At 33.8% G+C, this 13072-nt stretch overlaps 1 protein-coding gene across 1 annotated transcript in view; it reads right to left on the reverse strand.

Annotated features, from left to right (window-relative positions):
- Window positions 1–3303: 3303 nt before the first annotated feature.
- pibf1 (progesterone immunomodulatory binding factor 1) overlaps window positions 3304–13072 on the reverse strand; it is a 199708-nt gene continuing 189939 nt past the window's right edge. Inside the window, exon 18 of the mRNA XM_028799614.2 lies at window positions 3304–4318. Coding sequence (XP_028655447.1) covers window positions 4268–4318 — 51 coding nt within the window. The 3' untranslated portion in view covers window positions 3304–4267. The remainder of the gene's footprint in view (window positions 4319–13072) is intronic.

Genomic DNA, 13072 nt, shown 5'->3' on the forward strand with positions numbered 1-13072 from the left:
TTGTAAATCCTAAGTAAACAGAAAAGGTGTTTAAAATTTGTTCCCTAATAACGATGGTGATGGATACTTCAGATTGCACCATTGAGAGCTTAGTAAACAATAAATTACCCCCTACATCTCAATTGTAAATAGTATAATTGTCTCAAACTAAATCACTGCCCACAGGTAGGATTTGACCGGTTTGAATCCCTCAAGCACACAACTACTATCTTGTGCTCAAGGACACTAATTGCAATTAAATTAACCTAAGGGAGTGGCTAAATCTACAAATACTGTATGTTTATCTTTATATTAGTCTCTTCGTCTTCACAAAATGCTCAAAAAGCATTAATTTTGTTATTCTTCATAATGATTTCTTTTCACTTAATATTAGACAATAACCTTTAAGTAGTAGCTTTAATCAAAAGTAACTTTTAGCAAAATTATCTATGCCAACGTTATAGATAGATGTTTTTTTAAAAATTGTCCATTAAACAATTAGGCTTATACCTTTGTCACCATTTGCATGTTATAAATGTTTAATAAATATAATACATAAAAACATATATACTGAAATAGTACAATTAAAAATGGGACTTTTTGTTTAAACCAAAAAGCCTTTTCTAAAAGTGTGACAGTGTATTAATGATTACATTTAAATAATGCTGTGTACATTAACCACTCTTGCCTATCCCCCCACTGGTACTGCACTCAACTTTCACCCAAGGGGTAGTCCTTGGAACACAATGGAGAGATTATATGCTTTGACTGGTCTGAGAATTAACCAGAAGATGCTAGAAGAAGGTGGGTAGAATGGCCTGATTGGTATAACCTGGCATAATTAACATTTAAAAATGATGTCTGTTAAACACTTGAGCAGAGCTTTCCATCTATTTTCATAACTTTGATTTAACAGCTAATCACCTTTGTAACATACATTCAACAATTGCAAATCCTAAGTATTTATAAAAACCCCATATACTTAGCTGTTTGTTATTCAAGTTACAAAAATACTAAAACTTCCATCACAGAAAACAGTTCAAAGGGTCAATAAAATGCTTTTGAATGACTGCAATAGCTTAACAGTGGATAATGTAGTCTATGATATGAAACAAAACATCAAGATAATGAAGCAACCAACTTAAAACAATTAACAGACTTCGTATCAAATAACAAAATGCTTGTGTGAACACCATGCCATGTAGATGATGGCTCAGATAAAGCTACAAAAAGAAGAACTGGACAAGACATGTCTTCATTTGGAGAACACTGGGTGTTGCATCTTTGTCCTAACATTCAGCTGCTGCTGACCTGTTTCTCAGTTCAGTGATACGTTCTCATAAACTTAAGGTATAAAAATGATAAAAAATGCTTTATCTAACAGTGACCTACCAGATAGGAATGGAAATTAATTGACTTTATAAATCTATTTGATATAGGAGGAGAAGCTCAACAATAACAAGAAATATGTCTGGAAACCATTAATCATTTGTAAAATGTTAAATTATTAAAAGTTAAGAACACCAGTTTAACAAAGGTCTCAATGGATCACCTGTCTGTAAGGCAGTTACTCTGAAATGAATACATTATTAATCTGTCAGCATAACTTTAAAATGGGTTTACAAGAATTAAATAAACTATATAGTATATTTAATGTTTGATTTCCACTGATCAAAAATATTTTTGTCTATTTTTACTCATTGTAGAATAGTGTTGAGATAGTTGGTGAATTTAATGAATTGTTAGTGAACAATTTAATGTCACCAGTAAAAGCTCCAAACTGAAAGCTGCTCATATGCATTTGAATGTATACAGCATGCAAAATATACAACTTAATCATTTCTTTCAAGATATGACTGTTGCACAGAAGGAGTGAAGTTTTCAATTTTATAAAAAATATATAAATACTCCACTTAACACAAAAAAGAAAAATAAATATTAAGTTACTCTGATGACGTTTACTAAAAATGAATACACTATAAATATTCCAGAAAAAACAATCATAAGAATTGTAACATTATTTGTTGCTATCACTTTAAGAGAAAGTAAATTTACTATTAATGTTTATTCAGTGAGTCATTAAAGTTAAATGAGTTATGTCATGTCATTTTGTAACAGACTTTATCCAGACCAGAGTCTATCCTAAATGAGTTATATTCAGGAAAATATATACAGTACTTTGTATTGGCGATTATTATTATTATGTAAATTGCTTTGAAAAACATTACTCAGCTAAAACACCATTTTTGTAATTGTTTGTATAATTAAATACTGAAACAACAGTTTTACACAATTCAGGTGTAAAAGAATATTTTTTACACTTTTAAACATTTTTACATATTACATTATACTGTACAAATATTCAAAAATACCTTAATGCTGATAGATTTCAGGTTAACAATATATCAGTGTATATTTAAGGAGAGAAAAAAATCTGTTTGCTCAATTTGTAGTTACAGTTTTTATAAATGTTTAAAATATCTGATTATGTCCATTAGATTTAAAACATACAGTATACAAACTTTTACAAGATGGTGACAAACTTTAATATTAGTACTCTAGTTTTGTTTCAAATGCCAAATACATGTATGAAAGCTTAATCAGCAACTGAGAACAAACCTGGTAAAAATGAGTGTGGCTGGGAGCAAGATATTGTGGTAGACATTTGGTTTAATGCCCTGCCATCCAATATTATCGGGGCAGAGTTCAGATGATGTAAATGTCTGGGTGGTTTTATTTGTGTTATATTCAGAGCACACTAATACTTTTACCAAAAGTTGGTTGAAATATATCACCTGTGTGAAACAATAATCTGACTTGTTAGTCAGTGTTACTTAGTCGTGCTGTGGGTTATACATTATATTAATGAGCAGTTTTTATTTTGTGAGTTCAGAAAAAAGACAAATTTAAAAATAAACTGCATAGATACTGTACATTCACAGACGTTTTAATGCTAATTCACCATGGTACAGTTTATGTATTACAGTTAACTCCTTTGTCTTTTTGTGCAACTGTACCGATTAATTTCATTAAGTAATACATTTTGACAACTTTAGGATTTTTTTTAAAGACAGGACTCTCGACCAGAGAATGAGAGGGAAAGGCTGATCTTCAATTCAAAACCTCAATCCCAAATAATTGTGTTTACTTTTTATGCTCTGCACTTACTTCTCTGGAAGTATATAACAATATTTTAGTAAAAAAAAAGCAAGCATTTTACACACTGTGAGCACATGGCTGGATAAGTTCCATATCGATTACGTGATGTGAGTAATATGAGATTTTTTTCCCCTCCATTGACATTTTCAACACAGTGTTCCTTAGTAAAGCATTAGTTACTATAGACACCTGTACTTTCATAAATGTTTTTATCTTCATTCTCCAAGAACATATGAGATTAAAAATAATTCTCAGTCATCACTACAAAAAACATAGTTAAGTAACATATTGAAAATAAATTTTTGGGTAGGGTATTCCTTTACTATATTACCATTTGTGGCAATCATAAATGAATTGACACATATTTTAAATTTGCAGGAGTGAGAAGTTAAAGCTAATTTCTAAGGTTCACTTCACACAGTACTTTTACCTTTCAGTTTTAGGATGTTAAAGTGTAAATTCTTATAGTAAAAAATGACATGTCAATGAAATATCTGTTTAGGTTTAATGCTACTGAATATATCATTTGGTACTTAACATTGGTATTAAACTTACTAAGGAGTTATCATTAAAGCATTGTTTTTTGTCTCCATGTAAGTGGTAACAGAAGATTACTGTACCTTGAATTGCATATATTTGCTTGGTACACAAACTAAAATTGCTTTTTGGAAAAAAAAATTGAAAATTGTGTCTTTACACACAATACAAATGTAATATATGGTATCTTGAGATTATGGTAACACAAAACCTCTTGATGATAATGGTGTTTTCATTTTCAAACAGCTAAGTGACATTTTTCAAAACAAAAGGAAAACACATGAAACTGTTGACAAACTCTTTTGGCGTTAAGTCATTTCTTACCCTTTAATTAAAGAAACTGTGGTTTCAATAAATACTAGTTTTATATTTCACATTAAGGAAACAGAATTATTTTTCTTACAGCAGAAAAGCAGGTAAGGCAATTTACATGGCGAATAAGTGAGAATGATGCATTTCATCATTACTTTAAACAATATTTAAAAAATACTACTACATACATACACACAAAAACACCAACATTTACATGTAGCATAATCCATTTCCTGAAAATATCTTCTTGCCTCTGATGAAATATTTCAACTACAAAAAATCATTTTTTCTGCTTGAGCTTTCTGTACCAATCAGGCACCACTTGGTTGGTCTAAAAGAAAGGGACAAAAACCATGTTACATATATTAACTTTTCAAAAATCATTATAATCACAAATACGGCACTTTTTTATACTATTGGGTTTAGTCACAGGAAATCAGATGCTTCCAAACTTTCACTATCTGGTGAGATTACTATTTAACATATCTTCAATAAGACGATGCAAACTTAGGAAGTAGTATTAAAAATAAAAGACTAGAAGGGAACTTTTAATTCAAAATCTAGTCAAAGTAAAAAATATTCCAGAGGGAAAGAAAATTAATAGCTTATTCCCTTTAATCACAGTACAAAATGAAGTAATATTATAGCTTTAAATACCCTTAAATGTGTCTTATGGATAGTATAAGTACAATATAAATAAATACATGTCATTTAGAAAAGACAGATGGTCAAAAAAGGTTGGGGGGACTTAAATAGGGGAGAATTTACATAGGAGTAGGCCTAAATACTAACATCAACTTTAAAGATAGTGGTTTCAGAATTGAAAGTTGCACAGGTACCAGCATGAGACTCTCTCTCTCTCTAGTGGCAGTGTCAATATACAATATATTAGGTTTATTTGTCATATATAGGTTAACACTGGGTCAACATACAATGAAATGTGTATGACGAGAAAAACAAGTCACTCAGCCTAGATCTAATAAAGCTAAAAAAATAATTTAAAAAAATTACAAGTTAAAAATAGACAAGCCATATAAAATAATTCCAATAGTGTTTGCTGGTCATACTGAAAGTGTGATAAAGTAGTATGCACACAGAGAGTGAGTAGTAAGAAAATAAATAATAACTTTTTGCTGAGATGACTCGGAGCTCTCGTCGGTGCAGCCATCTTATGGCACAGCCAGTTGTTCTATTGATCCAATCAAAAGAAAACATGGACCAGTTTATTAAAATCAAAGTTATTGTGAACCATCTACAGACAACTGTCACTTGTTAGCATAATTCTGTTTTACAATTTGCAAGGTCACAATACCAGAATTTTATTATTCAATACCAATACCAGTGAAATTTTTACAGTACTCAATATTAGATACCACAGCAAAAAACAGAAATCCCATTCAACAACTATTTATTAAAATTATCTCAAATATTCAAGGGAACAATATTGTGTTTTTTTCTGCAATACAGTATAAAATATATACAGTAAATACTAATAAAACTCTTTTAAAATACTGGTATATTCATCAAGATGTTACCCAACTATTATTTAAGTAAATTAGCACTGGCATTTATGAATATGATACAGTAACACAATGCAGAGCTTGAATTTTAATGTGCGATAGACATGGGGATTCCTCCCGTGTACCAACAAATGTGGGGAACTTTATAATCTTGTGGGGACTTCTGAACAGGGTTTATAAAGGATGATATTACCATGTGCAAATTTCAAATTTATTCTCTGCTTAAAATCAATACTAAAAATAAAAATGAATTGTACCTGAACTTTTGAATTAGCAAATTAGGATAATTCAGGGTATTTATAATTTTAAACAAACTCGTTACAGCTATTCTTGCAAAACATGTGTTTAAAATATGGTTTGTCAGAGAATCCCTCTTTTTAAGTTTGTTAAATTTGCTATTTCTAAGATTTATATTTGCATCATTAGCTGGTTAAAAACATATTAAATAGTAACATCAAATTGATTCAATTTGCAAGTGTCACAACATTTTGGTGCTTTAACTTTCCAAATCTGTCTCTCCTTTTTTTTTAAAAAAAATCCATTGTTTCAGAACTCCTGTAAAACACCCTTCGTTATATTGTTCTCAATGCATTTTATATGACTGGCAAGACTTTCTTATTGCTTTGCCTGAATACTAATCCAGAGGTAGATTATGCAGTGCAACTGGTAGACTGTATTACATTTGCCAATGTACCTTTCAAATGTATGACATATATGCGTTCACTATGTTCTTCATATTTTAGGGATTATATAAAGAATACGGATTTCAAAAACCAAACAAATAACACAAATTTAGTGTTTGCATATTCATATTTATTAATGGCACATGAAACTTGCCACTTTTCCCATCCTGATAAATGGCACAATCACAGTGCTTTAAAGAATTAAACAGTTTTTTTTGGTGTTAACAAATTGAGCGTCTCATTTCATTGCTGGTATAGAAAAGCCAGCCAGCCATTTTTTCACAAACTTGCCTTGAGTTTTAGTTGCTATTAGTGTTGGATCGGTTCAATTCGATATTGATACCAGCTTTCTTTCCTCAGTACCAAAATATTTCTGAAGCAAATAATGGATAATTCCAAAAGTCTTACTCCAGCCTCTCTGGTGTGAACTAAGCACTATTTCCCTTGCAATAGCTGTGAAGTCCTGATCACATTGAAGCAAAATAGGTCCCGTGGAATCTCAGTTGCATTAACCCAATGGATAAACTGGTTAGAAAATGGATAGTTGCTTAAACAGACAATTTTAGATGTACTTAATGCAATCAGAGAAAGAATGCAAAAATCTCAGTTACATTTTATGGACTATGTCAGTCATGATATTAAAAAGTGATTAACCTTGCAACAATTTTGTCTCCTCTTAAAACTTTGTGACACTACAGCTCATATCTGATCAATCATATCACATGAATCTATTTCTAAACTAACTCCATAATGAGATCAAAGATACAACAATGAAAGCCTGTGTGAGTGTGTTTTGTCTTTTTTTTAATTATATATATTAATAAGAAGTACAAAATTCCCTTTTTCCTTCTTTCAAGGGCTAAAATTCTTTGGTATCAAACAAAAAGCATTTCCAGATATGACCTCTGCTTTTTCTTTTTCTATATGTGTTGATGAGATACTGTATCACTACTACTGTGAGCCATTTTTATATGTTGTTTTTCTTACATATTAATTACTGTGTATTCTGGAGTAATCCATCAACTTACAGTCACACAATTGCAGTATCAACTTTTTTACCCAGTTAATGTATAAAAATTTACAAAATGTACAAAAGCCAGTACCCGAACTTTGGTATCAACTTGTCAACTCGTTTCTGTGACATCCCTACAATTACCACATTGAAAGTGCCTTCAGAAAGCCTTTTGCTAAAATCATTTATATTAATTTTTCCCTCATCAACAACACACAACAATGACAAAACAAAAACAGGGATTTTTGCAAGTTTATTAAAAATTAAGAACTGAAATACCACACTGACACAAGTATTCAGATACTTTACTATGGCTTAACTGCATCCCATTCTACTGAACATCATTGAGATGTTTCTACACTTAAGGGTTCATATTTCTGGTAAATTCAAATTGATTACACATGACAAAGGAAGGCACACAACTGACTATATAATGACCCACAATTAACAATGTGAATAGGAGCAAAAAACAAGCCATGAGGTCCAATTACTTACAAGCAGGGCTTAGAATCAGGATTGTGCTGAGACACAAATCTGGGGGTAGGTTACAAAAAATTTCTGCAGCATTGAAGATCTTCAAGAGCACCATGACCTCCATAATTCTTAAATGGAATAAGGTTGGAAACCATGACTATTCATATAGTTTGTGGCCCGAACAAACCTAGCAATCAGGGGGAGAAGGATTTTGGTCAGAGAGGACACTCTGGCTGAGCTTCTGAGAACCTGTGCGGAGATGGGAGAAACTTCCATAAGGAGAACCATCACTGTTACACTCCACTAATCTGGACTATATGGCTGAGTGGTCAGTCAATATCTACAAGGACACAAAAAGGACTTTTCAGAGAAACAAGATTCTTTAGTGTAATGAAACCAATATTGAACTATTTGGTTTCAATTCTAAGCATCATGTCTGGGGGAAACCACATAAAACTCACTTGTGCAATACTATTCCTACAGCGAATCAGGCTGGTGGCACCAACAGGCACTGGGGTTGTTTTTCAGCAGCAGGGACTGGTAGACTAGTCAGGGTTGAGGGAAAGTAGAATGGAAGAAAGTACAGAGACAACCTTAATGAAAACGTGCTCCAGAATGCTCTGAACCCTAAGAACAAAGCAAAGACAACAAAGAAGTGGTACTGGGTCAACTCTGTAAATGTTCTTGTGTGGCCAAGCCAGGGTCCAGACTTCAACCCAAACATACATCTCTGGAGGGACCTAAACATAACTGTCCACTGACGGTCTTCATGCAACCCAACAAAACGTGACAAGATCTGGTGAGAATAATGGCAGAAAATTCCCAAATTCACTGTTGTGCAAAGCTTGTCATGTCATATCCAAGAAGAGTGCAGGCCACAATTGCAGCCAAAGGTGCTTCAAAGAAGCTACTTGAGTTAATATGATATTTCCATTTTTGATCAATTTTAATAAAATTGCAAAAACTTCTAAAATCCTGTTTTTCGCTTTGTTGTTCTTGGTATAAAGTAATGTTTGATGAGTGAAATAAAGAATTTGAAGGATTTTAATATAAAGCTGCAACATAAAATGTGTAAAAACTGAATGGGTCTGAATACTTTTGGAAGGCGTATATTTTACTAAAGGTATTTATACTGAAAACAAAATTCTAATACAGAGTTGCTGGACCTTTGATTCATAACTCCTAGACCATGCCAATTGTCGGACAGCACTGAAACAGCAAAAGCATCACATGTCACATGCTATATGGAATTATAGGATTTCCATGACCAGAGAAGGGCTCTCCAGACTGTTGTCAAAGTTAACTTAAAAACAGACCGGTGTAGTGATCGTTAAAGGTTTGACTGGAAAGGGACGGAGTTTGAAAGAAGTGTCGAGCGTGAAAAAGACATTGGGCAGTCACAACAGGTGGATAAGGAGCGGAGCAGAGCAGGAAGAAAAGGAGTGAAGTAAAAGTTGTGCTCCACTGTGGTAGTTTTGTGGTAGACCTGTTCCTCATGGATCTAAGCTTATTTTGTAGTGTAAATGAAGGGCACTAACCTGATTAACATGAAAAAACACCTACGCAAGTATATAATAAACTGACATATCTGAGTGATTTAAAAGTCTGATATATTCTGTTAAGTCTTTCCTCTGATATGATGAATGTCAACTTGCAGACCATATGACTCATGTTTACAGATGACACTTTGAGAACCACTGATATAAGTTTCTAACCTGGTTTACTGACTAATATTTTAGTTAGTGTTACCCAGTGTGTTATCTAAGTAAATTAATCCAATCATAAACCATAATCAATGAGATTAACCATTACTCATTATATGCAGACATGTGGTGCTTGTTTAGTGCAGATGTTATGGAGATATCAGTTTAACTGTAATATTCAGCCTCCTTTCATTTAGCAAAGGTACATGGGAGTGTTTCTGATCTCTTTGTGCTCATGCACCTCTCTTAATCATTTCAAGTATGGCACCCATACTTTTTCTATTAGCAATAAATAATATTTTTAATGTGAGCTCATCAACAAACAGGCATAAACAAGAGAGAGGGAAGTAAAACAACAACAACAACAATAATAATAATAATTTTCTTCTTGAATTCCAAAAACTCTTGGGATACTGATACTCTAGGGTCAATAAAAACAAAAACTATTTAGAGAACACCATTCTTGGTTTTGGAAGAATGGTTCTACTAGTCTCATGAGTAATGATTAATCGAAACACTAAGCCATCTCCTTTCTTCCTCCATGTCTGTCACAACTTTGAAGAAGTCCAGTGAGTTCAACTCAACACACGCCAGTAACTCCATATACTCCATTACCTTACCTTGAACACGGTCTCATTGGACCAGCCAATGATGGAGGCACACAGGTTGACTATCTAGGGCCTCTAACTCCTAACTTTTCTGGGGTTTTTTTCCCTCTTTATAGATGGCTAACAGGATTTTCCGTTACATAACAAGCTGTGAGAAAAACAAGACAACTGAGGGTATCCTTAAAGCTGTACAACACAGTTGTAAGGCCTCATCAAGAATACCTTGTGCATTTTTGATCTCCATACTACAGTATAACAAAGGCATAAAAGTTGTTTATGTTTATATTAAAAAAAGCTACTAGATTGATTTCACAGTATGAGGTATAAGGACATAAGACGGTTGTGGCGAGCGCCCTCTTCTACGCGGTGGTGTGCTGGGGAGGCAGCATTAAGAAGAAGGACGCCTCACGCCTGGACAAACTGGTGAGGAAAGCAGGCTCTATTGTAGGCATGGAGCTGGACAGTTTGACATCCGTGTCAGAGCGACGGGCGCTTGGCAGGCTCCTATCAATTATGGAGAATCCAATGCATCCACTAAACAGTATCATCTCCAGACAGAAGAGCAGCTTCAGCGACAGACAGCTGTCACTGTCCTGCTCCACTGACAGACTGAGGAGATCGTTCCTCCCCCAAACTATGTGACTCTTCAATTCCACCCAGGGGGGTAAACGTTAACATTATTCAAAGTTATTGTCTGTTTTTACCTGCATTTTTATTACTCTTTAATTTAATATTGTTTTTTGTATCAGTATGCTGCTGCTGGAGTATGTGAATTTCCCCTTGGGATTAATAAAGTATGTATGTATGTATGTATGTATGTATGTATGTATGTATGTATGTATGTATGTATGTATGTATGTATGTATGATGTATGTATGTATGTATGTATGTATCTATCTATCTATCTATCTATCTATCTATCTATCTATCTATCTATCTATCTATCTATCTATCTATCTATCTATCTATCTATCTATCTATCTATCTAATCTATAATAATGTCCAAAATCTTTTTGATTTAAGCAAAATGAACACGGACAGGAAAATGCGATAAGATTAAAAGATGATAAGAGAAATGTTTAAGTTTTTGAACGAAGTTGGTAGGTTGGATGTCACCTATTACTTTAAAAGGAACTCTTCATCAAAAAGAATGAGTGCTAATGCTAATTGATCAATAGTACAGTTTACACTAATGTTAGGAAATACACAGTAAACAACAGATACATGGCACAAGTTACCAAGCAGGGAAGCAGAAAAGCGGTACTTTTTGATCATTCAAATCATATTTCCTTCAAAATATTAAGTAAATAGGGATTTGCAAATGAATCTCTGCTGAAAGGAACTTTACTAATTTTTTTAGAAAAAGTCTTAAATTTATAAAATATCAAAAACCAAGCACTTGCTCATTATACTTCTTTGGCTCATGAATGGTTGATTCAATACCTCAGGGAAATGTAGAGAAAATAACAGCCAGAATGAGGCAAGCATGACAACAAAAAAAAAAAAAATCAAAGCTACTTAGTAGAGTACCGTATATACTTGTGGATAAGTTCTCCAACGCATAAGTTGGGACTCAACTTTACAGTATAATTTCTGGTATTTTATAACTTCGGTCGTATAAGTCAAATGTGGATAACTCACGCTATTGGTACAAGGGATTATGATATGCTAATGACCACATGAAAGAGTAACCATGGAGCACAAGGCCTTTTTTTTCTATGTGGGTGCGGAAATGCGCTGTATCAGTCCAACAGTGCCATCAGCTCAGAACTGGCAGAAACCAGTGGGACCCAGGTACACCCATCTACTGTCCAGAGAAGTCTGGCCAGAAGTGGTCTTCATGAAAAAGTTGCAGCCAAAAAGCCATACCTCCGACGAAACAAGGCCAAGCGACTCAAGTATGCACGAAAACATAGGAACTGGGGTGCAGAAAAATGGCAGCAGGTGCTCTGGACTGATGAGTCAAAATTTGAAATATTTGGCTGTAGCAGAAGGCAGTTTGTTCGTTGAATGGCTGGAGAGCGGTACAATAATGAGTGTCTGCAGGCAACAGTGAAGCATGGTGGAGGTTCCTTGAACGTTTGGGGCTGCATTTCTGCAAATGGAGTTGGAGATTTGGTCAGGATTAATGGTGTTCTCAATGCTGATTAATACAGAGAGATACGTATCCATCATGCAGTACCATCAGGGAGGTGTATGATTGACATACTCCTAACCTACCTCCATCCCTTCTCTCTCTCTCTCTCTATTGTGCCTGAATACCCAAACTATTCTGAAGCAAAGTTTGCACTGATCTGTGTTTTTTGTATCTCACATCCTTATACATCTTTATCATAAAGAGCATCCCTTATCTACGATGGAGCGTTCGATCAGAAGAAAATATGAAGCTGGTTTTAAATTAAACCTCATTGAAGTAGCGAAAGAAACTGGTAACTGCTGCTGCAACAAAATTCGATGCATCTGAGAAACCGATGTGAGATTTTTAAACAGGTGTATAAGTCGGGGTCTGATTTTATGATCAATTTTTTGGGTTTTAAGACCCAACTTATATGTGAGCATATACAGTAAGTAAATGTTACATTTACATGCAACTACAATATATTTAAAGTAGCATATATTACATATATATTATATTTGTGCATGTATACTACAGGTATAAAGTTCACTTTCACATCCCTAGCTACTCTGACTCTAGCAACCTTTTCTGAATCCAAATCCTCCACCTGGAAAATTCCTAGAAACTCCCAAACAAGTGTGTCATGAGATTAGCCTTGCTTTTCCAAACAGGCCATGTCAGGTACACATCAGTAGTTCTACTCTAAGATCCTGCTGTATTGCTTAGCTCTTCACTTTATAATTGAGAAAGTTCAGCAACCCTTCAAAGGAATCTCATTTAATCTACTCAGAGCTCAACACCATGGATGGGGATAGGGATACAGTTGCATAAAGAATGGTAAACTGAAAACTTTATCCTAGGATTTAATGTTCACTTCACTACCAAAGTGCAAAACTGCTTCAATTACACTGTTCCATTGGTTATCTATCAATTGCCTCTATTTGTACTTGTGCACAAGACAACAATTTT

This window comes from Erpetoichthys calabaricus, chromosome 4, assembly GCF_900747795.2.
Source record: "Erpetoichthys calabaricus chromosome 4, fErpCal1.3, whole genome shotgun sequence".
Lineage (NCBI taxonomy): Eukaryota > Metazoa > Chordata > Cladistia > Polypteriformes > Polypteridae > Erpetoichthys > Erpetoichthys calabaricus.